General features: G+C 30.1%; 3 protein-coding genes across 4 annotated transcripts; 1 reads left to right on the forward strand and 2 right to left on the reverse strand.

Moving 5' to 3' along the window:
* Window positions 1-182: 182 nt before the first annotated feature.
* Window positions 183-14,063, reverse strand: LOC116853103. Its single transcript, XM_032833977.1, has 12 exons — window positions 13,948-14,063; window positions 12,922-13,009; window positions 12,498-12,547; window positions 11,577-11,697; window positions 11,422-11,511; window positions 8,714-8,775; window positions 6,026-6,161; window positions 2,910-2,989; window positions 2,146-2,233; window positions 1,251-1,300; window positions 512-632; window positions 183-446 (listed from the first exon to the last, which is right to left on the reverse strand). The coding sequence occupies exons 1-12, from the start codon at window positions 13,987-13,989 to the stop codon at window positions 358-360; spliced, it is 1,017 nt and encodes a 338-aa protein (XP_032689868.1). The 5' UTR covers window positions 13,990-14,063; the 3' UTR covers window positions 183-357.
* Window positions 14,064-16,281: 2,218 nt separating this feature from the next.
* Window positions 16,282-18,929, reverse strand: LOC116853088. Its single transcript, XM_032833959.1, has 5 exons — window positions 18,794-18,929; window positions 18,405-18,492; window positions 17,970-18,019; window positions 16,947-17,067; window positions 16,282-16,878 (listed from the first exon to the last, which is right to left on the reverse strand). The coding sequence occupies exons 1-5, from the start codon at window positions 18,833-18,835 to the stop codon at window positions 16,787-16,789; spliced, it is 393 nt and encodes a 130-aa protein (XP_032689850.1). The 5' UTR covers window positions 18,836-18,929; the 3' UTR covers window positions 16,282-16,786.
* A 1,552-nt stretch (window positions 18,930-20,481) lies between these two features.
* LOC116853102 lies at window positions 20,482-24,532 on the forward strand. 2 transcript variants are annotated; one of them, XR_004379898.1, is made up of 2 exons: window positions 20,482-22,929; window positions 23,016-24,532. XR_004379898.1 is itself a non-coding variant. In XM_032833976.1 (2 exons), the coding sequence occupies exon 2, from the start codon at window positions 21,408-21,410 to the stop codon at window positions 22,740-22,742; it is 1,335 nt and encodes a 444-aa protein (XP_032689867.1). In that variant the 5' UTR covers window positions 20,482-21,299; window positions 21,381-21,407; the 3' UTR covers window positions 22,743-24,531. The 2 variants fall into 2 exon arrangements, 1 of the variants encoding a protein (XP_032689867.1); XM_032833976.1 differs by having other exon boundaries at window positions 20,482-21,299; window positions 21,381-24,531.
* Window positions 24,533-26,593: the final 2,061 nt, after the last annotated feature.

A 26,593-nucleotide genomic window follows, 5' to 3' on the forward strand; every position in this document is an offset into this window, starting at 1 on the left:
CCCCCCCCCCAACGCGAATTTTACAAAGTAAAAGTGCTTCTTTACCAGGCAGTTAGTAGCATTTGTATGTAGGTTTTGTATATAGGTTTAGGACGATTGGGAAGCAAAAATGTCTTGCCACACTTGTTTAGATGATTATTGTATGTTCGTTTGAATAGGAATTTGATAAGTATCTCCAAAAGTTTGTCTAAGCAAATATCATTTTATTAAATTGCCAGCTCAAATACATAATTTTACATAGGAAGATAAGCCCGCTATATGTATTGGTTATAATAATCAATGTTATAGAAAATCCTGAAAAAAGTTAAAGAAGAAATTTCGTGTATTGAATGAAGGAATTTGCGATTATAGCTTATATTATATTTTGTCGAAGAGAGCTAAAACTGGCATAACGCAGCTGGAAATTTTTAACGCTTGTTCATGGCCAGTGGCACCGCTTTGTTCCACTGCAATTAATATAGAAATTTGTTATCGTAAAAATTGTTTTCTAAGATAACAAAAAATCGTTTACCTTCATCGTGACACTTGTTATACATCGCTTTTGCCTTTTGTATAGTGCTCGGATCGGAGATTGCATCCTCAATTCCTTTCATCGCTTTTTCCCTTGTATATTCGCCATTCGCGTTTAAGGCCTAATATTTATTACATCGAGATTTTTATTACCATATGTTAATCGCTGAAATTTACCTAATTTTTTCTATATTTAGATGCTTCTCTTGCAAAAAGCAAATATTTTTTGCGTACAATGCATTTACGTAATACGTTAGTGTAATATAAGTGTTCTAATATAAATTTTTTTTCTATTTCACAAAGTTGCTATTGTTTATCACTCTTTTTCTGTCGTATAACTAAACTTTACAGCAGTATTTTTATGAGGAACTTGTTTTTATATACCGAGCTAAAGTAACTTTCTGAGAAAGTATACTTGAATACATTTGTACATAGAGTCATTCTTTTATTTTCACTTTTGAAATATATAGAATCAATCCTATTATTTTTAAGTCCAGATTATCTTATATGTACTAATCATTGAAATAGTTTTACTATATAAGATGTATAAAATTGATCTTTTCTGATAGCAAGATTTTTGTAAATCAGTAGTTTATCACAATGATAGCAGAATATTCTTATATATTATCATCTGAGAACGAATATATTGTTATGAAGTTCTCGTCACTTAATTGCGTTGTGCATAAAGACTATTCTTATTGCCGGTTATTGTACATTAAGTGTAAACGAAATATACGTACGTCTCCATCTTTTTCCATTACGCACACAATCGCTTCAAGACTAGGTTTATCTGTAAACCACAAGTTACGGATGTAACAACTCAATAGTGAAATTTCGTATTCTGTTTGCATGCTATAATTAAATCTTCAAGATTTATGCATTGATCCGATACGAATTAAAATATTTTATTTTTCATGGAATGCTCTTAAAATATGAGTTTTATATCGGAATAACACGAACTATTTAAAAGAATGTTTCTCTAAATGTATATAATTATTTTATATTACATTTATTTGTGCATGCGTGCGCCAATTGCAAAGTTTAATAAATCTTATAATAGTAATAATGTAAAAAAGTACCTATCGTGTATTTTAAGAAGACATCGATAAAAAGTTGAAAAAATAAAATGTGCTTACTTTTTTCAGGTATATAATTTTTTAAAAATTACATAATTTTGAACATAAACAATTCTGTCGTACACGATCGTTATATTGGGGAAATCTTTAATGAGGAAATCACTTTATCCACTTTAGCATTCTAGCTAGGATGGAAAACTTCTATATCGACTTAATTACTTCTTTGTTAATTGGAAAAAAAATGGATTCCTAATTCCCAAAGTGAATTTACATAATTATGCACATTTGCTCTTAAGGAGCTAACGTGAATCAGTTAGTTATAGAAACATTTTCTTTATCGCGGACGCGAAATTCTTGAATGTAGCTGGTGTCTGGATAGACACTAAAAATCGTTAACAATGTATATTAACACGCATTTTCTTAGCGAGAAAACGATATATCACCAATTTTAATCTCTGGTTCACATTGTAAATGTTCCACTGTGAAGTTACTGTCATCACAATAGTTATTTTATATTTTTTATCATATTCCTTCAATTGTTTTGAATGTTAATATTTACCAGCCGTTCCGCCCTTCTCCTTGAGGCACTTGGCGTAATTCGCGTAATATATCTTCAACCTCGCTTCGTTTTTACCGTAAACAGTTGTCTGGAAAAATTTATCACAACTAAATATAGAAAAATTGTACCGCTTTGACATGATAATAACGTACAAGAAATATATATCAATCTATAACCTAAATTATTATTTTGCGCAAGAAGTCGCAAGCTTGAATTTATAAAATTTCGTCTTTAGAAGTTGATATTGTGTAAGTACGTATAGTTACAAAAGAATTTATTCTTATTGCATTAATATTTAATAGTAGATTTATAATTTTTCTTATTTCGCGAATAACTTCAAAGTAGGACTTTAGATTATTTCGTTGTTTAAGTTTTCACTCTTGAAAGATCAATGTATAAATATGATTAGGGTAATTGTATCAGGAGTAATATTAAATAAAAATATTAAAGGAAGCTTTGTGTGTCGCAAATTGAAGGTGTAAACTAGAAATATAAGATATCTGTAAAGGGAAATATTCTTCAAATAGTACTTTTGATGCAGATTTAAGGAAATATGTAATAAAATGTTTGATTTTGTGTCATTTTATTTCTTGCTGTGAGTAGAGTATAATATTAACATTAGATATGTCGCGTTGATCTTTGATTTTATATATTTTTGTATATCATGTCGCAAATTACGCACAATATGAAGATGAAATATATGAGCTTAGTATTCATGAAGATAATATACTTTATATAGAGCAGTGAAGTTTATTTGTACTTACTACAACAAATAGTACAGACACGATAATCACTAAGGTCTTCATTTTGAATCTTTCGAATATGTTCGTGTAACGAAGTTGTACTGTGGACTATTTTCCTTTGACATAACACTTTCGTATTTATAGGTGTGTGACAGGAACATATAAAGTTATATAATTTGCTAATGTAGGTATATCTATGACGATATATGCAATTTACAAGGTTGTTATTAGACGATCAGGATTTGCGCAATAAAAAAAGTGATTTATGTGGGTCATATACTTCCTACACTGTATTTTACATTAATATTTTTCTTAGAACGTTTTAAATGTTAATGTTTTTCTTAGATGTTACAATTTGCATATCACGTCACGTATCGTTTTTTATTTCTTACGTCAATATCTCAACGTTTGTATATTATGTAAGATTAAGGGGGCAAAATCTATTGAACAATTTATGTTTTAGACTACATAAAAAAGAATGATCGCCGTTGTATTAATAATTATAAAAAAAAACTAAGCGATTGTTGGGGTCTTTATCTGTTACAAAGTAATATATTATATAAAGTCAAAGTATTTTGAAATATGTATATTGTTCGCAAATATTTTGCAATATAATGTTATATTTCGGGAGAGTAATATTATTTTTGCAGTGTTATTACATTTTGTTGTGCTAATTTATATATTACAATTATGCAGAGCAATTTTATGTTTTCAATAATTCGGTCTCTCAAATTTAATTAATTCAGTAAATTTGTTTTCAATTGGTTACCCTGGAATTCAATTCTCAGGATTGTGATTTTACGAGTATTGTCCCATTTTTTAATTTCCTTTAATTTAAGTTCCTTTTCGTCACGATACATACCCATCAAAATTAAAATTTTGTTGTGACATTATTAAATCAGATTTGTCACTTAATCGCCACTCTAATCGTTGAAAGGTTTACTTACTGATTGGCCTCATAATGTGCTATTTTCTTTGAATGTATTTTTCTACCATGAGATGAACTTGTATCGATGAATTTCATATTGCTGATTATTACCTTCTCTACTAACTTATAACTGTGAGCCACGCGCGAATAATAAGTCGAAAAATAATTTAAAATAATCGCTTTGTTTCTCGGATAATATATTATTTCTTCGATAAATCGATTTGGTCTATAATTATTGAGCGTGGTACACTTCAGAGATAAATGATCAGTCAATTAGTCAATCGATGAAAACAAATTTTATCTTTTAATGAGTGTTACGTCCGACGTAACTTCTCTTCAGTTCGACCGAGTGCACCTTCTGTTATCACCAGGAATGCAATAAATGCCCTGGGTGGTCAAAGAACAATGGACTGATAATAAGGTGTCAAAATTTCACTATTGATTATTACTCACATGTCGTGAGAAGCATCTTTCCCCTTCTACTAAAAGGTGGTGAGAACTCAGAGGGTATCTCGCCACCTGCCTATAAAAACGGGTGTGACTGCCCACACACTTCCAGAAACAAGAAATCAGACTAGAGACAAGAAATCAGACTAGAGACAAGAAATCAGATTAGAGACAAGAAATCAGACTAGAGACAAGAAATCAGACTAGAGACAAGGAATCAGTCAATCAATCAGACAATCAATCAGTCAGTTAAACTTATAAAATACAAATAATATACATAATAATTGGATCACTAAGATAAAACATTAAAAATCGTAAATAAGTTATTGGATAGATAAAGGTTTGTTTTCCTAACATATCCCCTGACCTAAGCGTCATGTTACACTTTTTATTCATATTCCCAAACCTTCACCAACTTAAGTCCGATCGTAAGCTCTTCAGTCTCTCTGTAACTACAGTACGAGAAGGACTTCAAAATAATTTAAAATTTCTTAAAAGAAAGAATCAATACAACCAGAATCAGTAAGTAGAATAATTATTTTGTACACACACATACGTTTACACATTTACTCACTCACAATCACACGAACTTGTCCATCCCAGGGTAAAGTGGTTAAATCCATTGATCCATCCAAAAAGGACAATTAACACGTTTTAAAAAACAACTAAGACGTGACATGAGAAAAATAGACCGGGATAAATGATTAGGAGAACAGTAGATCGGGATAAATGATATTTTATTTATTTCTTTCTCTATAACTTGATTATGTTTTCCAATTGCAACAGTTATTAACTATTGTTTGTATCAAGAGTATGATTCGGAAAAATTCATTCAATGCATATACGTGTCCACAGTAGTGAATAGTTTCCGCGGTTATGTATTTTGTAAACGCGTGAGATTGCATTGATTTTTCTTATAATAGAAAACCTGTTTCTACATTTATGTATTGTGTAAGTTGCATAATTTGCTGCACAGTAAAAACAACGCTAATCGATTGGCTTAGAAATGATTGCATCATTAATTATCATATTCTATAACGTAGCAAATAGAGCACAATACCAAGGATTTATGATTAGTGAAGGTTGGAAAACATCGAGCATATATTAAAGAAAATTGAAATGTCACGCGAACATTTAGATACATTTGTAACACACTTGCTTTCAAATAAATTTCAACATTACAAATAAGGTAAACATTATATTAATAGAGCAAATAATCTTTTTTTTAAGATTAAACTTTTAAAGTAATTTTTTAAGTAATTCTAATTTTCTAAAAAAATATCCCTTTCTTTTTAATTCGGTTTAAGATGATTGGGAAGCAAACACATGCCGCACACTTATTTGGATGATTGTTGTCGGCTCCCTTTGATCGGAATTCGTTCTTTATTAAATGTCTTTTTTGAATAATTTTATCTTAGGTTTTCCAATTTTGATTAATTTTTTTCAATCTCATCTTACCGAATCGTTAGCACGAATATATATTTCAATAATTAGATATCAAACACAGTATTCATAAAATTAAATGTAGATTCAAGAAAAAATATAAGGATAGTATTTTGTATACTTGTATGGAGAGAAATCCGCAGAAAACTGCAATCAGCTTTAATTAGGGTTTGTCGAGAAGTGACAAAATTGGCAAACTGCACGTGATAATTTTCATCGTCTGTTCGTCGCCGATAGCTCTACTTTGGACCACTGCAATTGAAGGAGAATGTAGTAAGCAAGGAAACATTCTCCAAGACGCGAAAATAAAAATGATTACGATTATCGTAGCAGTTTGTAAACATCGCTTGCGCTTTTCCCAATGTGGCCGCGTCGGAGATAACGTCCTCCAGTCCCTTTATGGTTAACTCTTTTATGTACTCACCATTTGCATTAAATATCTGAAATGGAGTATCCTGTGATTCAATATTACGTCACGTTAAACATAAAAAATAGACTGATTATTTTGTATATTTCATTATTTTACGTATAACATCTCTTCACGCATAGCTGAACACTTCTACGTATCTTTCTTCGTGATAGAGATGTGTGAATCAAAGATTTTTTATGTCGAATCGAGTCGAATCAAATTTCAGATTTTAATTTCGAATTCAAATAGAATCGAACCGATGAAATTTCACCCGAATCGAATCGAATGAAATCGAATCGAATCGTTGAAAGAAATTTTAATTAATATAATCATTGAATTCAACATGAAGATAGCGACTTCAGTATGAGAGAGATCATAACATTGATCATGTGATATCAATTTATTTTAAGGTAAGAGATATACAATATATAGTCGGTAAACGTGTATGGAATACACAGTTCCAGCCTTGAAAGCTGCGCAACGACACATATTGATCCGACAGTTTTCGGTAAGAGTTTATCTAGAAGTCATTATTTTCTTTTAATATTTTTGAAGAAAATCTTAATGTATAGCAAACTTTTCAAGTTATGTTAATTCCCGTAAGGCTGGATGTCTTTAATAGTACTTCGTTAATGCTAATGTGTGCGATTCGAATCTTTTCGTTTTGAAATTTTCGAATTATTCGAATCATAGGGATTCGAATTTGAATCGAATCGAATTTCACTTGATTCGATTCGATTTGAATTCGAATAGTTTGCACGTTTCTACTTCGTGACATGTTAGTGTGTGATGTTTATTATAATTAATATTATATATTTTATTCTAAAGTTAATATTATATATTATTATTATAGTTATTTATTTTATCTAAACTTCCCGACCGTTTTATATTGTACGACTAAATTTCTTAACAGTACAGTACAGTTGCAAAACTATTTGAACTAGTACTCTAATTGAAATATACATAAGTACTTAAAGTATGCATATTTTAATTAAAGGATTGCAGTTCAATAGTTGTGTAATACTGTTGATAAAATTTAGCCATACAATGTAACCGAAGAGTTTAGTTGAAATATATAATAATAATAATGTACGGTCACTTATTATATTTTACTTCTTTTTTTTTACAATCTCAAAACATGTTAAAATAATCTGATCGTTTATATTCAGATTATCCTATAGAGATTAACTGTCAAATCTTTTAATCTGTTTAATCTTAATGCGAAATGTAATTATGTTATTGGGATTATACAATCGCACACATTAATTCAGCAATCTGTCAGTGTGATAAGAGTTATATAATAACCTCATTACACTGTGTGTTAACGCTATTCTATCGATTAGTGCATATTATAATATGAATATTCATACTTGGCCGTCCTTGACCAGTGCGCATTTAACTGCTTCGGCACTTGATTCAGCTGCAACACACAAGTTATATATATTATAAATTATAATATAAACAATTGTTAGTCTCGAATTCCGGTCTAATGTTTCAACTGACGTAAATCAACTGATGGCAGTTTCTTTTCTATCACTAACGTTATATTCTTGAAGTTTCCAAGTAGATACCAAATATTTTTAATAATATAAGACAATAAGCGTCTTTTTTATGAATAGAAGAGTTTAATTCAAATGTTTAATAATGAAATTATTATCATAATAATTATTCTTTTTTCTGTTATATATTTCTTTAAATATTTTAAAATTTGATACTTGCACGGCGACTCGCCTAATTCTTTACTGCATTTTGCGAGATTATCGGTAAACATTTGTAACCGCTCGGCGTCCAGACCGTAAACCATTATCTGAGAAGACTGATTAAATCAAACAATAAAAATAATTTTATAAAAATAATTGGATTTAATAGTCAAGTGCAATAGCGAATCTCTCCATCTATAAATTTGACTAAATTTTTTATTTATTAAAGCTAAAAAATATTCTTGGTGGATCACTATTTTAAACAAATAAATATGTTACTTTAAGTCTCCACAGAGAAAATTACACACACACACACACACACACACACACACACACACACACACACACACACACACACACACATATATATATATATATATATATATATATAATCTAAATGTTTTCTTTATATTAATATTTAATTATTAATTTAATTGTTTTTGTTATGCGAATAGATGGACCACATAAAAAATGGAGTTCAAATTTTTTCTTGTCATTTAACTCCGCAATGCTATAGCAGTAAATATAATTAGACATTATTAAATATATATTGTAAAATATATTTGAGTCTGTAAATAAGACAAAGCGGATATAAGATGAATTCAAATCGTTTAGAAGTAAGAACTTTGATTTGGTATTAAAATACTGAATATAATATTGAAATTTGATTTGGCGTCTCTTTTTTACGTTAATCTGAGTATGAGATCTTGAGATTTTTATACAATCCAAGTACAATAGGCATGGAATAAAATATAAATCAGATATTTATTTTTATAAAGTAATATTAATGATATTAATGATTAATTTATTAATGAGATTAATGAATAATATTAATGATATATAACATTGAGGCACTGTGTGTGTTGGCAAAGAATTTTACTCGTTATTTGGAACTTACCGTAACAGCCAGTACACCTACGATATTCACTAAAGTCTTCATCTTGGATCCTTCGGGTATGTCTAAGAAAGTGTCAAATACGAGGAGTTTAGTCGTAGACTGCTTTATATAGAATCTGCAGTTACATCTTTATAGATAATATTCATGCAATTTGAGTGATATAAATATAATAGTGTACTATAGTGTACTATACTACCTACTATTTGTTATGTCCTAGTTGATTGACATCATTACGAAATAACTGGTAATGTAAAAACAATGTTAACACTGCAAATTCAAGTGTGCAATAAATACTTACTTATGTGTAAAATTATATGTGTGTGGTTTGATTCTCTGTATTAAAATTACACAATATACTACGTACTAAGATGAATTTACACGTTGAAACGTGTAATTTAACACGTTTCGTCGTATAAAATATAATACACAATACTAAGTATTGTAGTTATTTTTTATTTCAATCTTATAAAAAATGCGGTTCAAAATGATTTAGCCGTGAACTGTGTTGAATAGAAGTTTCTGCGTATTTATATGCTTTATAATGTACTATAAATTTTGCTTTATATTCTAACAACAAGATTAGGTTGATTTACAGCTCTATAAAACTATATATGATAAAAAATTACGTTTTAATGTTTGCGCTATTAATGTTAAACAAACGTAACTAACTAATTAAATAACTGATTAACTAATCTCTTACGAGGCACTAATGTCTCACATATAAGTGATAACAATCATATAATCCAAATCCACAGAAATAAATAAAATGTGTTTTACACAGTTACGTAAGAAAGAACAAGGTGAATTGCGCGAAAGATTTCCTAATGAATTCTAACATGGAATTTGTTATAATGTCAAAAAGGAGAGTTTTATTGCCTTACAAAACGCGAAATAAAATATTATGTAAAAAATATTACTCGCTGCTTGATACCGTAATCAGCAGAAGGCTAACAATAATAGTAAATAATAGCTTTCATCCTAAGTGCTTTCAGTCTGAACTGCGATTCCATGTGGTTTAGCAACTAAATTTGCATCAAAGTTGCGGCCGCATATTTATATTTCATGATTGTGACAATATACTATAAGTTTCGCTCTACATCTTATCATTTAAAATTATATTGATTTACAGCACTATAAAATAATATTTGCGATATAAAATCAGATTTAATATTTTCGGTATTAGTGTTAAGCAAGCGTATCTTAGCAATCTTTTAATATTAGGTTGCACACACATGCATATACGTGACAACGATAATATTTTAATCTAAATCTACAGAAATAAACGGAATGTATTAGGTGAGCAAAAAAGTTCTGAGCTTTAGATTTCATACAACCAAAACAACAATTTAAATTTTATTTACCTTTCCGCCCTTTTGCGGTTTTAAAACGTTACATTTTGCCTTTTAAAATGCCATGCGGTTTGGCGTTTGATGCACATAACCTCAAAAAGTCAGTAGTATTCACGATGGTAATAACAAAAGAGCATATTCGATTTTCCATCAATTTCGCGTTTCATCTGAAGAAAAATGCTGCTGAAGCCACTGAAATGATTTGTGTTGGACAACAATTGATCAATTTGAATGATGCATTAGAAGAAAAGAGGCCATTTACTGGCCAACGAAGGCGTAAAGTGATCCTGCTTCATGACAATGCCCGACCACATGTTGCGAAAGGATTATATCTTTGCGTTAGGCTGGGAACTTTTCCCGCATGCGACGTATAGCCCAGACATGGCGCCTTCCAATTATTACCTATTCCGGTCGCTGCAGCATCACTTAGCTGATACACATTTCGTGAGATTTGAAAAGATACGAAAATACATTGGTGACTTTTTCGCTTTGAAGCCGGTGAGCTTCTATCGTCAAGGAATTCGCAAGCTACCCGAAAGATGGCAAAAGGTCATTGATGCAAACGGGGAATATTTTGCTGATTAATATTTTTTTGTTTGTTTTTGAATAAAGATTGAAATTTGCAAAAAAAGCTCAGAACTTTTTTGCTCACCTAATATATAGACAAATACATTATTCAAATTGAGGAATGTTTTACGCATATTAATATACTTAAATTGATACTTAATATTGATGGCATATGTTTATTGCATATTTATATTGTGGTCATCTACCAACACACAAAACATGACTCTCTGAGCAAAATAAAAAAAATAAGGGAATAATGCAGATATATGTATTTATATAGTTTTCCTTCAGTGTGTGAAAACGTTAAAAATCACGTTATTTTGTAGTATTTTTGGTTATCTAGATATTATTAATTTTGCATTAACATAGTCATATGTATAAATATACTTCTAGTCATCTAATATATTTGTATCGCGTAAGTTCTGACAATAGAGATCTCCTAATTTGACAATACTATCTTCTATTCTATTTTTGATGGTACTTATGTTCCTTGTTTATTATGTAGAGTCTTTATTTTAACGTGCACCGCCAATTTTTGACGATACATGCTTAAGAATATACTTGCATGGACGATTAATGTTCTCCTTCGTCGATTGTAGAATTCGTTTAATCTCATCGGACGTTTCTTTTGTTTTACCACATTTTATTAAACCATTAATGCCATTGACATAAACAAAACAATAAAAAGATATATAAACGATATACAGATGAAGCTAAACAGACTAATTTGGAGAATCATGCGGAGAGCGTTTGTACATTATATATTCAAAAAAGAATTTGCACTGCGCTTTTATTGTGGTTGGTCGACGTGAAATATCATAGGCAAAGCGCATTTGATAACTTGCACTGTTTGTGCTTCACCTGTGATTCCGGTTCGAACAACTGTAATTGAAAGGAATTTAATAATTAGAATGTTATTTTTATCATAATGGCAAAATATTCATTACCATCGTCGTAGCACTTATTGTATGTCGCTTTCGTCTGTGCTAATTTATCCGGGTCGGAGATAATATCCTCAAATCTCTGCAAAGCTTTCGACCTTATGTATTCGTGATTTGCGTTAAGGACCTGGAATAATCCACACCACAATTTAATATCATACCAAAACATGACAGACAACAAATTTCCAACCACCATTTTCCCTGCCAACCCCCCCATCTTCCTGTCTTCTCCACCTCTTTCCCCCTATGTCAACTACTATATAAAGGAAGATTTCTCAGGAGCAACTCGGCGTCGTTCCTCCTTGATGAAGCGGACTGAAATGTTCGCGAAACATCGGAATCAAACAAAGAGGAATCCACGCGGCTCAAATCCGGAAATCAAATCTAATTTAATATCACATCGTGTTAAATGAAGAATATGCTAATTTGGTAACTTGCTTTTATGGTTAGAAAAAAGTAAATATAATCTTTTTATATAACAGAAAATTTGTTCAATTTGTACGGTATTTTTAACTAAAAAAAACGTAAATTCTAAGCGTACATTTTTAGTTATTTTTTAGTTATTTAGTGAAAGAAGATTATTATGTGATTGTACCCGATAATGCACAAACCTATAATTAATAACGTGTGATTGACTAAATTGTCATTATCATGCATCTACATATACAACTATCTTTTTCTAATTCGATGCATCGTACAGAAGTATTTCTTTGCATTATAAAGAAGAATCTTTCAACTTGTCAAAGTTTCGTCTTTGTATTATTCTAGCTTTGTCTGCTATAAGTTATTATCTCATACTTTGCTTTTTCAAAACTGATGCAGTGGTGCATAGTTCTAATTCTTTTTCAATTGAAATTTTCTTTGATTGAAATGATTCAAGATTTAAATGTACTTTAGTTTAAATATCAAAATGAAAAGCATATGTACCTCTCCATCTCTAATCGTCGCGCACATGGTTGCTTCGACAGTGGGTTGAGCTATAAAGTACAAGTTACAGATGTGATTATGCAATCGCGAATTTTTGAAATTTTTTTACGTGTCATGACTGGTATGAGTTTGTCTGTCACAATGTCAATATAATTTGCTAGTATAACATTATTGTTACTTTTCCTTTGTTTTTAATCAAGAGCGAGAAATTCGATAACTTTTGAACAGAGAAATACGATCATTAAGCAATGCAGTATTGATAAATTTTTTCTTTGAAATAGTGAAGAAGAACGTCGAATACTAACATAGTTTTTCAACTGCTCAATTGTAACATTATTCTTATAATAAGTTAATTTATTTTTCTTGTTCTATTTCTTTGAGAAGGAAGAAGAGAATGTTTCGTGAATAACAATTTTATACCTACCCGGCGACTTGCCTAATTCCTCATTGCACTTTAAAAAGTCGTTGGTGAACTTTTGTAATCGTGTAACATTGAAACTATACACAGCTATCTGAAAAGGTTCATCAAACAATTTTTTAAAATATTGTTTTGTTTTGGATTGATTATCGAGTGTAATCGTAATCATGATTATTCTAAGTTTGACCAGATTTGGCCAGATTGTTCGCGGAATATTTACTCGTAAATTTTACATTCGGTTATTAGTTTTGTGTTGCCAACAGAGAAAATTATATATACGGAAAAAATTTTCAGTTTGTGTAACTGAATGGAGATCAGACGAAAAACTCGTAGACGAGAAATAATATCTTTTTTAGTCCATAACTGAAACCGTTTGTCTGAACATTTGGCTGCATTAAAATGTAGTTGAGATAATTGAGAGAGCAATTGGCTCAGTAGAAACAACAATATTCCTGTTGCTATAAGTGAGTTTTTCATGTAGTATCCAGATGAATATTTCGTTATACTGATGGACTATGTTTTTTCCATATTCATAAGTACCATTCAATAAATGTTACACACGCAAATATTACAATACTATATAATGGACTTCAATATTTTTAGGCATTTTAAATAGTCTGAAAGATAAACTTCTCGTCTGAAGTTAAACTTCTCGTTGCTATTTAAATTCACTATTTTATAAAAAAAATTCTGATGTCTGTAATATAATAATCGGTTAATTCATTTCTGGATAAGAAACATATACATCCAATCCTTTCGCAACATTTATTGGAATAAATGGGATTTTTCAATTCATGATTTTTTGCTGAAGATGGGTCGAATAACAGAAATTATTTTTGATCCGTTGATTTAAAAAATAGAATATTTAGTGATATTAATGTTTTTTCTACTTGTCTAATGAAACAAATTGATTGAAGTAATACTTTTAAGAAAGAATTAATTTCGAAATAAGTTTATCGATTTGATATCGTAACTGAGATATGTCATGAATGAACTCACTCACTGAATAAAGGAATTTTACTCGTTGCTTACCGTAAGGGCTAGTACAGTCACAATGATCACCAAAGTCTTCATTCTGAATCTTTCGTGTTCGATAGAGTAGCGAATGCAGTACGAACAACTTTTTACCGTATACTGTGTTGCATCGACGCTGCTACCTATTTATAAACGATTTATAGTGACGTAAATGTCACCTTATACAGGGTGTCCCAGCTCGATTTCATAATCTCTTATGAGGACGTAGAGGCGATTAACATACACAAAATGTTCAATACTATCTAATATTTATTTTAATTTATATAAAGGTCCAATTTTATGAAAATTGCAAGATATCTTTTTTTATATCTTTTTTTATATTTTTTTTTATGTATAAGTTTGTTTCTAACGTTTAGTAAACGTTTCAGTTAGTTTCATTGGCAAGAGAAGCAATCTGATACTGAAATATTTCTCATAGCTTCTCGTAACTTGAATACTTACGTTTTCAATATCTCTTAAATATAATGGTCAGTTCGATGAAAAGGCTATAATTTTAATGTATTTCAATCAAAGAATATGTTTTCAAATGGATTAAATCATTACAAACATTATAGATTATATATACTGATCATTATAAATATATCATATCACTGTTATTTATCATATCATTAGTATGTTAAAAACATAATGAATAATTCGAATTGCACCAGCTTTGAAGAAAAAATCATAATGAAATTAAGCGTGCCATCGATAAACGGAACAATGTTGAACTTTATTTAATTTTGCTGTTTTCTTAAATGGTTTTTATGCAATTTACGTCATTCATTAGTGCTTTAAATCTGTACTGATATATGACTTATCTTGCCCTAAACATCTCGAGATAAACATTGTTGCGCTTTACATGTATAATTTTCTTCCAAGGAAGTGAGCAATTACTAAACGATACATTTGTATAAGGCGATATTATTTTTCTTGATAACCAAACCATGTTTTTTTCTGAAAAACACGTTTTCTACATCACGTGTTACCATAATGTATCTCTTATTAATTCGACTAGACTTCTGTTCAACGCACAAATATATATTTAAGCTATGAACCATAATAAATAATTCTATATGATAAAATATAATTTAATATTCGAAAGAATTTCTCATATATTCAGTCATGGCTTACATTATTTAAAATGTAGGAACTAGTAACTTTTCTGCTGTATTAGGCTACGTATTGCTGTATTTGTGATTCGTTTCTTCTAAACATAAAAAATGTCGTATCGTTGTTTATTATATTTTGTGTTTAATTCGAGTAAAATCGTATAAAAGGAGAAAAATGATGATAACTTTAATAAATTTTTATATAAACAAACATATTACTCAAAGTGAGGAATGTTTTACGCAAGATACTTAACATTGACTATAATATAAAAAATTTAGAATTAAATCGCGAATTGTACGTGAAATGTCAACGTATGCAACACATTGAAATTCAAATAATCGTAAAAACAGAACTGTAAATATTGAACAAATTTTGAGTTTAATTTTGAAATTATCCGAAAACAGTATTGTAAGAAAATGTACAAAACAAAGTGACAAAGAATGAAACTTGTTTTGGAATGATACACTCAATTTTATTACAATTTTTTTTTCGAAGCTGACACAATTTGAATTATTCGAAGCGTTTTTAATATATTAATGAGGTAAATATATTAAGTATACATAAAATATATTAAGTACATATAAAATATGATGTTTACAGTGGTTTAATCATGTTGGAAATAAAATACACATTAAAAAAAAAACATTACAAAATTGATATGAGGAATTATTCGCCAACCAGTGCTAATAAACTCTCATTCATTCATCATTTCGTTTTATTTGCTTGGCGTCGCAACGTTGTTGTGTCATCGAATAAAATATAGCCAACCTAGTCCGTGCCGTTTTTTGTACAAGTTCGTGTTCTGTATCGTGCGTAATGAGGTCATGTTTATAGACAAATACTTGCGCACTAACTGTTGTTGATTGAATGAATTTTATTTTATAATGCCTCCTAAACATAACATTGCACAGAGATGTGTTTCTGAAATGTTTGATGTTTAATAAAGATAATAGGATTTGAAGTTTAATAAAGAATATAAATAAGTGAGCAATAATGATATATCATCCTGTACTGTGAGATATACGATTGGATTATCTATTAAAAGAATGTAGTAAAAGGATTACATATATAATTGGAGACTCGAATAATATATATTTTAAATTTTTAACGCTAACCAGAGGTTATGTATGGATTCTTAAATAGTACTGCTACTGTGTAGAATAGTTTATTTCATACTTATATTGTGGTCATCCACCAACAAAACATGACTCTCTGAGCGAAATAAAGGAAATAAGGGAATAATGTAGGTATATGTATTCATATATTTTTCCTTCAATGTGTGAAAACATTAAAAATCACGTTATTTTGCAGTATTTTTGATTTTAACACAGTTATATATACATGAATACTTCCAGTCATCTAATATATTTGTACCGCGTAAGTTCTGGCAATAAAGATCTCCCAATTTGATGATACTATCTTCTATTCTATTTTTGATGGTACTTATGTTCCTTGTTTATTATGTAAGGTTTTATTCTATCGTGCACCGTTAATTTTTGACGATATATGCTTAAAAGTGTATTTGCTCGGACGTTTAATGTTCTCTTTCGATTGTAGAATTCCTTTAGTCTCGTCGGACTTTCTCTAGTTCTGTCACATTTTACTAAACCATTAATGCTATTGATACAAACGAGACATAACAGAAAGATATATAAACGATATACAGATGAAGTTAAACAGAGTAATCTGGAGAGTAATCATTCGTTTTTTACATTATATTCAAGAGAAAATTTGCACTGCCCTTTTACTGTGGTTTGTCGATAAGAGGTATCATTGGCATAACACACGTGATAATTTGTGTTGTCTGTTTTTCACCTGTGATTCCGGTTCGGACAACTGTAATTGAAAAAGAATTTTGTAGTCAGGAATATTACTTTTATCATGACGATAATAAAATCTATTACCATCTTCGTAGCACTTATTGTATATTGCTTTTGCCTGTGTTAATTTATCCGCGTCGGAGATAATATCCTCAAGTCTCTGCAAAGCTTGCAGCCTTATGTATTCCAGATTTTCGTTAAGGACCTGGAATAATTCACACTACAATTTAATATTGCAAACGAGGTATGTGTTAGTTTAGCAACTTATTCTCACGGTTAGAAAAAAGGAAATATAAACTTCTTATATATTACAAAATTTGTTTAATTTGTACGGTGTTTTTAATTAAAAAATTTGTACGGATACACTATATGAAAGCATGTTATGAAAGTATGTTAGCGCGTCAATAAAAACTGATTTTCTTTATAATCACATGCAGAGAGTTATCTCGTGAAATAAATGTTTTTGAAACTTGCTGTGAAACTGAAAAAAAAACATACATATACAGGATGTCCCAGATTCGTCTCAACGTTTGTAGAAACGTTGAATGCATTGATGTAAAAGTTTCACACCATTTTGTGATATTCGCAATCAATCTCGAGATATTAATTAAAGAAAATTGATGAATGAACACGTGCGATGTGGCAGATGAGCTGCAGTAGCGATATGTACTATCGTCTGCTTGTACATTAAGTTGAACAAAAAAGTCTTTTATCATTTTGCAAATAATCACATAAGTTTTTAGTTATTAGTGAAAGAAATTTGTTACGTGATTCTACGCGATAATACACAACGTTTCTGTAATTAATAACGCGTGGTTGATTAAAATTGTCATTATTATGCATCTACATATACAAGTATCTTTTTTCAATTCGATGTATCGTATAGAAATATTTCTTCTTTCAACTTGTGGAAGTTTCATCTTTGTATTATTCTAGCTTTGTCTAACATGTTACTATAAGTTATTATCTCATACTTTGTTTTTTCAAAACTGATGCAGTGGTGCACATTTTTAATTCCTTTTTCAATTGAAATTTTTTTCGATTGAAATGATTGAAAATTTAAATGTATTTTAGTTTGCATATCAAAATAAAAATGAAAATATGTACCTCTCCATCTCTGATCGTCGCACATTTGACTGATTCGACATTGGGTTGAGCTACAAGTAAAATACAAGTTACAGATGTGATTATGCAATTTCCCGAATTTTCGAAATTTTTTTACGTATCATGACTGGTATGAACTCGTCTGTCACGACGTCAATGTAATCTGCCAGTACAACACATCACTGTTGCTTTTCCTTTCTTTTTAATAAAGAAACTCGATGACTTTCGAACAGAGAGATACGATCATTAAACAATGCAATACTGGTCATTTTTTTCTTTAAAATAGTGAAAAAGAACGTCAAATATTAGCACAGTTCTCCAAAAAAGTTCTGCTCAATTGTGACATTATTGTACCAAGTTAATTTATTTTTCGTGTTTTTATGTTTTTATCTTTGGGAAGGAAAAAGAGATTGTAATGAATAATAACTTTATACTTACCCGGCGACATGCCCATTTCCTCACTGCACTTTACAAAGTCGTTGGTGAACTTTTGTAATCGTGCCAAGTTAAAACTATATACAACCGTCTGGAAAAATTCATCATTCGCAACATTTATTGAAGTATATAAAGGGATTTTTCAATTCGCGATTTTTTGCTGAAGATAGGTCGAATAACAAATTATTTTTGATCCGTTGATTTAAAAAACAGAATATTCAGTGATATTAATATCTTTTCTAATCGTCTAATGGAGCAAACTGATTGAAGTAATACTTTTAAGAAAGAATTAATTTCGAAATAAGTTTATCGATTTGATATCGTAACTGAGATATGTCATGAATGAACTCACTCACTGAATAAAGGAATTTTACTCGTTGCTTAACACTTACCGTAAGGGCTAGTACAGTCACAATGATCACCAAAGTCTTCATTCTGAATCTTTCGTGTTCGATAGAGTAGCGAATGCAGTACGAACAACTTTTTACCGTATACTGTGTTGCATCGACGCTGCTACCTAGTATTTATAAACGATTTATAGTGACGTAAATGTCACCTTATACAGGGCGTCCCAGCTCGATTTCATAATCTCTTATGAGGACGTAGAGCGAATTGAGATAAACAAGAAGGTCCAATATTATATGAAAATCTAATATTTATTTTAATTTATATTTGAATATTAATATTCAATATTAAAATTCGAATATTTTTCGAAAATTGTAATAATGATTGACATATTAATCGTAGAAGATATGTGAATGATCATGCATGATACAATAAATGAACTGTAGTGACAATGTCTGTTATTGTATGCTTGTACATTAAATCAAACTGAGCAAAAAGGTTCTCTACTATTTTGCAAATAACCACATAGATTTTTAATTATTCATTACAGAAAATTATTGCGTGATGGGATAATGAACACCAATCGTCTTTAATGATTATACGTAAATAATTAATGGTCTTTTTCTTCTTTATTTTCCCTTTTAACTTCAGATCTTCAGAAATTCAGGTCGTCACTACAACTTGTTTACCACATCGAGCGCTATCATTTACAAATATTCTTTAATTAATACGTCGATAGTTATTGCAAATATTGCAAAACGGTTTGGGGGTTTTGTACTCACCTCAATTCTACACTTTCACGAGAGATTGTGAAATCGAATTGGAACACTTTGTACAGTTTGCTATATTAATTCTCTTACCTTGAACTCGTTGATCTATTTCCTTGATAATTGCAAAGTGACGATGAAGTTGCAAGAAAATATGTTAATCTATAAAAATAAGTCACATGTGACATAATTTGATAAACATGTGATATTCATTTTCTTTGTAAAAGTATAATAGTAAATAATAGTAATGTATAATAGTAATGTATAATAGTAAATAATATGTATAATTGTAAAGTATTGTATGTATAATAAAAACAATATGTAAATTAGGATCGATGAAAAATGTTATGTAATTAAGTAGAAGTTTTGAAAAAGATAGCAGTCCATATATAGAAACATAATTAATATATAATTAAATATGAATTATATATAATTATATATAATTGATATTTAATTATTCAAAGGACACTAATGAAATGTTTACAAGAACTTCTGCTTGGCTTGGAAAATATTGTCCAAATTCTATTTAAACATATAACAGATTAAAAACATTCGTTATCAAGTAGGATTTTACGAATAATGGCATGGATACAACAGAGTGTTTCTATTATTTCAATTTTTATTTCAATGCTTTATAAGACAATCCTTATTACAATATATTATGTTTAATAAGAATAATTTGTAAATTAGTTTCGATTAAAAGTGATATGTAATTAAGTAGTAGCTTCGAAAAAGACAGTCCATATATTGAAGCATAAATAATATATAAATAAATATAATTAAATATAATTAAATATAATTAAATACAAATTATATAGAATTATGTATAATTTTACATTAATAAATAAATGTTCTTTGCCTTTGTATACGATTTTGAAAAATTGTTCGATTTACACGATAAATAATGTGCAAAATGAATGCTTTTTTGTATGAGTTTATGCATGTGATGTTATTTATGTATATGAGATGAAATCTTATTAAAATTTATTTAAGAAATGCATTAATCGTACTTATATTGTTCTCTCCTAAAAGTGAGTTAGCATTTTTACACATATTATGTTTTAATTATCGTTAATATAAGAAACTGAAAACAGGACAGATCTGTCTTTTATTTTTATTTTGTCCTACGTGTGTTTCGCTCACCGACGAATACTCATTCCTTACGTCCTCTAATGCTAGCTACTTGTAAACATTTCGCGGACGAGACAACAGCGACGTGTGTCAATCATAATATTTCTGCTACTATGCAATATAAATTTGATCGATGGTACTGTGTGTGTGCGGCATATTTAAAACATTTCCTGCCATAATAAAGATAATATGGAAATTAGTTCCAATTAGAAGTATGCACATATATAATACATGATTAAATTGAAAGTCTGGAAGATACGGCAATTGATGTAGAGATGAAATTCATGTGTGTTATATCTAATTAAATGTAATTTATGTACAATTATATGTAATTCTTTTTATATATTATTATAAGTAATACTTTTTACTCTCTTAGAGAGTAGGTAAAATCTGTACATCATGTTTGTTTTAACAAAGATGGTCTCATAATTTACTAGAGTAAAAATTAAAATATTAAAAATATATTGTATCTTTCCCACCATTATATGCAAAATCCTATTTAATAAGGAATGTTATTAATCCGTTATATATTTAAATAGAATTTGAATTGTGTCAACATTTTCCGAGTCAAGCTCTTGTAAACATTTCATTAGTATCCTGTGAACAATCATCGAATCGACATCTGTTGTGAATACACAAGTTCCTCATATCTAAGGTTTTGAGATTCGGCCCTATCTCTAATATAATTACTCTTATAAATAAAATATCGCTAAACATCAATTATTTATCTTGGCAGATATATTATTCTAAGAGTGAAAGAGTGATGGCACAGAATTTGATACTACAGTTACAAGTGCAAGAGCTACAAATACCTATAAATTACAACTATTACTTCCATCCGAACGTATGTCATGTTTGTAAGATGACAGACCAGAACCAGATGAGGTTATGTCCTCAGTGCCATTTGATTTCTTACTGCAGCGAGGAGCACAGATTGCTGCATCGAGAGGAACACGAGCATATTTGCCAGGGTATAGTAAGCATAAATACATACAGAAACATGTGGGACACTCGTAACATGACGTCAGAGGATTGGCTCCAATTTAGGAAAGTAAATTTGATATTATTGAAGGATATGCTGCGTCGTGAACTGCTGCCATATGAACAGCAAATGTTCTTATTTGCTAAATCGTGTTTTAATTGCCGACGACAGGATAACCTGATCGTCACTTGCACATCATGTCTATCAATCAACAAGTGTGTTGATCACAGACATACTCCTCATGAGCATATGTGCTTGAAGCTGCAGGAATGTTTCTTCTACGATTTTTTCAGCTCGTTGCTAGATAAACAGGGGAAAATGATTCCAAGAGAACTTCTTAGCACGGACATAACAAGCACTACTTATGACATGCGATCACTTATTCACGATGGATTACATATTAATTGTGACATACATTTGTGTACCTATTCTTTTTATGATGGTATATGCAGTGACAAGCTCTCAGGACCGCTGACACTGTTACATGGGATGCGGGATGCAAATTTACTAAATCCAACGGTGTTACCCAAGATTGACTTCTACATTGTTCACATTATCGCCGGGAGTTTCTCGGATTTATACAGTTTGTCAGCTTGGGAAGTCCTCTTACATGAATTTAATCCAGGCACGACGCTACTAGTCGCAATGATAGAGCCACATTTGTCAGAAGGAAGTGAATTCCTGCCGATTTGTCAGACTTGCATCAACCAAAACAAGAAACTTCAATATGATTATCATCCTATGCTGTATTACAATTATGCATATAAGTTGCATACGCAACCAGATGTAATTGTAATATTCAATGCAGAGTTTAGGAATGACGCGATATCCATACAAAATATAAAAGCGTTACAACGTGAAGATTGTCCGATACTTCTGACGGCTAAATCGGGAAATAAAGCTTACGAGACCGTGCTGAAAATACAGGAAGTATTGCACATAGACATTGTACCTGTTATTAATGAAGAAAATAAATTTGTATCCCACAGATCATACAGAGACTATGAGAATGACTCTGTGTATTTTCCTAATCAGCATTTAGTTATTTATCGCGACTTACTTCTTTCATATGATATTAACCGAGATAGTAGCCGAAATGGACTGATATATTATTAATGATGATGCGTTTCATTTGCCTAATTGTGTCTATATGTAAGTAATAGGACAAATAAAAGAATGAGGATTCATGAATAATGAATTGTGTCAACATTTTCCGAGTCAAGCTCTTGTAAACATTTCATTAGTATCCTGTGAACAATCATCGAATCGACATCTGTTATGAATACACAAGTTCCTCATATCTGTAAGGTTTTGAGATTCGGCCCTATCTCTAATATAATTACTCTTATAAATAAAATATCGCTAAACATCAATTATTTATCTTGGTAGATATATTATTCTAAGAGTGAAAGAGTGATGGCACAGAATTTGATACTACAGTTACAAGTGCAAGAGCTACAAATACCTATAAATTACAACTATTACTTCCATCCGAATGTATGTCATGTTTGTAAGATGACAGACCAGAACCAGAAGAGGTTATGTCCTCAGTGCCATTTGATTTCTTACTGCAGCGAGGAGCACAGATTGCTGCATCGAGAGGAACACGAGCATATTCATTATTTTTGTTTTGGAACCATTTAAAAGAAAAGAACGTATTTTAAAAATGCATTGATTAAGGTTACAATTTGCTTTCTTTTGAAAGGTTTTCTAAAAAAGATTTTAATAGCGTTTTATGATTATTGAAAATATTTATTTAAGGAGAGAGAGGAGCCCGATAATACACTATGAGAGTGATAATATGCTTTCGCGCTTTGTAAACATTTAACTATCTATAATATAAATATAATATAAAAATTTAAATAAATATAATATAAATTTCTCGAACACGATTTTACGTAAGTATGCAGCACTCGTGTACGACTGCATTGTTTGCATGCCTTTAAAAATATCATTATAAATTATGTGCAAGATTTTATGTATGATTGTATAAGTGATTTTTATGTATAATTCCACAAATCTTTTTAATTAAAATAAATTATTGTAGAAAAACATTGATTGCACTTTATTGCCTTTCTCTGAGAAAATAGTTATTATTGCTTTACCTATGACGATTGAGCGATTTTTGGACAATTCTGTGTAATACTGTTGCATTTTTTTATGGAACGAAGCCATATAATATTATTGGATTTTGAATTGAATAATAATAGTCTCTCTTATTCGTATTATAATTGACATTAATTTGGCAGTTTGATTCCACCGTTAGAAATTTATTTATTTTAACGATCGCAAATGTTATTTAAGTATCTTTACCTAATCTCGTATTTAAATAAGCTTAGTCTATAATTTGAATATGTTTTATTACTAACCACGTTAAACTAATTGTTTCGTGATTTCTTTTAGAATTTCATTGAATCCTTGGTTATTCATCAAATCAAATATTACTTAGTTACATCTGCAATTAAAGAATAAAGTGCTTGGCTACTTGAATGTTGAGATATTTTAATTGGTTGTTCTTGTGCTCTTTATATTACACTGAGATTAGCGTTATGTTTTCATTTACAATTCTTGAGCTATATGTAAGATTATTATAAGATCACTATGCCGGTTTAAATCGGCTATACCGATATTAAAAAATGATACACCATCGTAATAAAAGTAAGATTTTTCTTAAAGAAAGATTGAAATTATTGATCATTTCGACTTGAAAATGTTTGATTTAAAGTTTATAACTTCTAGTAATATTCAAATTCAAGGTATAAAAACGACAGAAAACAGTTGAACACAGATAAGTGAAAAGAAGAAACAGGCTTTTATTTGAAGTACATTGCAATAACCAACTCTCCTGCGTGTTGGTGTGTAATAATGATAGTAATTTTATATACTACGAGAAAAATTTTATAAAATGAACAAATATATTCTTTTAATATCAAAGGAGGGAGGTCCCTCAAGCCTGTTTTTGGCAACCTTTGAAATTAAATAAAAAATATCAGAAACGTTATATTTTTGTAAGATCTATTGAAATAACATGATGATGTCTAAACGGACATATTTAGTTTTCTAATGGGAGTGTACGACAAGGATGAAGCGCCACCCAAGGATCGTGTTATCCTTTGCTCGCATTTCGTCAGTGCTGCTTCCAAACAGTATATATTTCAATGAATCTCAACATGACATTATGGCACGATAATTAACCTATAAATAAATGATCTCATAGAGAGCAGTATGATTTAAAAAGAAAACATATTGCCAAATATCTACACAAATAATGTTTTCGCAGTATCGAGCGCGCGCATACACAAACACGCACACACACACACAAATGTAAGGAGATGATATGTAGGCGACATAAGAGCGTTGGTGACAAAAATGGGATTAATTAGAATTATAGTATAAACAGACACCAAAATATGTCCGTTTAGAATAAAATCACTTTCTTTCAATAGTTCTTACAAAAATATAACGTTTCTGATATTTTTAGATCATCTTCAGAATCATCATATATGTAGGAATCGCAGGTGAGTATTATTTTATTTTTTTACGTATTATAATATTATAATTACTTTATATTCGTATTTAGTTGTGTTTAAGTTGAACGCGGCGCCTTGCGAAGGCGCCACGAAAAAGAGAGAGTAGTAGTAGACAAACAGTCGCCAGTCGTACAACAGTTATAAGTCGGACGTCTGAGTCCTCTGATATAATCAGTGTTCACTTTAATACTTTATATTAAGCAAATATACAATTGTTCGTTCATTACAAGCTGAGTTCCTTCCTTCGGCTCGTCTGGATCTCATATATCTCTTCCGATATAAATCCTACAGGAGAGCGGGGCACAGAGGACCGCTTATAAAGTTCATAAAAAATTTATCAGTTATAGGAAATGGCCCAAAGTTGTTCAGAATATACCTACAAGGGTTATGTATACGCAGACAAAGCGTTAGTTTAATAATTGTAAGAGATTTTATTTTAGACATTAAAATTATTGGAGAGAAAAATGGTCTCTATCCGTTAAAAATCTATTTAATTTTACGGTTGCAAATGTTATTTATGTATACTTACCTATTCTCAATTTTTAAACGAGGTTAGCTTATAATTTGAATATGTTTGGTTATTAATCACGTTAAGGTAATTGTTCTATAATTTTTCTTAGAATTTTACTGTATTGGCTATTCATCAAACCAAATATTATTTAGCTACTTGTGCAATTAAAGAATAAAGTGTTTGTCCAATCGAATGTTGAGATATTGTAATTTGTCGTTCTTGTGCTTTTTATATTATCTTGATATTAGCGTTTTATTTTCATTCTCAATTCTTAAGCTATATTTAAGATCACTGTAAATGACTATGACGATATCAAAAAATGACTATGTAAATGACTGTAAGTGACTATGACGATATCAAAAAATGATACCTCCTCGTTATAACAGTAATGTTAAAGAAAGATTGAAATTATTGACCATTTCGACTTGAAAATGCTAAAGTTTCGAACTTGTAGTAGATAATCTATTTCATTGGCATCTTGGAAAATAATTTCCGTAACTACTTAATTAATAGATTACCTTCATTTTAGTATTTGATATGTATCGCACACGCTTGTTATAATCTGCCTGTATCGGAGATGAATTTCTGCTATATCAGTTATGAATTTGCCGTACACGTTAAGGATCTGTAATAGATAACATCGCGGTTATGATTATTATTTTACATGAGTTGTTTCATGAGATAAAATTATTTTAATTTTCCTGAGAATATTTAAATTATTGTTGCCATATGTGAAGAGATATGTCTGTATGTCATAATTGTTGTTTGTTTTCTTTCATGGAGAATATCCGTTACAAATTTGTTTAGTCTCGTTAAACACACTTTATTCAATTATTAACACGTACAGAGTGTTGCACTTACATAGGTAAGTGCGACGGGTTGCCTCGTCAACGCGTACCATGTCATAGTAGATCTTGGCGAAATTG

This window comes from Odontomachus brunneus, unplaced genomic scaffold, assembly GCF_010583005.1.
Source record: "Odontomachus brunneus isolate Ranch 3 - 2012 unplaced genomic scaffold, Obru_v1 Obru_scaffold_276, whole genome shotgun sequence".
Lineage (NCBI taxonomy): Eukaryota > Metazoa > Arthropoda > Insecta > Hymenoptera > Formicidae > Odontomachus > Odontomachus brunneus.

What these genes read in the sequence shown, in the direction of transcription:
- LOC116853088 (XM_032833959.1), bottom strand. Translation starts at nt 18,835, where the DNA reads ATGAAGACTTTGGTGATCATTGTGACTGTACTAGCCCTTACG. An exon ending in CGACGATCAGAGATGGAGAG is followed by an intron (nt 17,068 to 17,969) that starts GTACATATTTTC and finishes GAATTATTCCAG; the next exon opens with GTCCTTAACGAAAATCTGGA. An exon ending in CAATAAGTGCTACGAAGATG is followed by an intron (nt 16,879 to 16,946) that starts GTAATAGATTTT and finishes TTTCAATTACAG; the next exon opens with TTGTCCGAACCGGAATCACA.
- LOC116853102 (XM_032833976.1), top strand. Translation starts at nt 21,408, where the DNA reads ATGGCACAGAATTTGATACTACAGTTACAAGTGCAAGAGCTACAAATA.
- LOC116853103 (XM_032833977.1), bottom strand. Translation starts at nt 13,989, where the DNA reads ATGAAGACTTTGGTGATCATTGTGACTGTACTAGCCCTTACG. An exon ending in TAGGTGTACTGGCTGTTACG is followed by an intron (nt 6,162 to 8,713) that starts GTAAGTTCCAAA and finishes ATTGAATCACAG; the next exon opens with GATACTCCATTTCAGATATT. An exon ending in TAATGGAAAAAGATGGAGAC is followed by an intron (nt 633 to 1,250) that starts GTACGTATATTT and finishes AATAAATATTAG; the next exon opens with GCCTTAAACGCGAATGGCGA.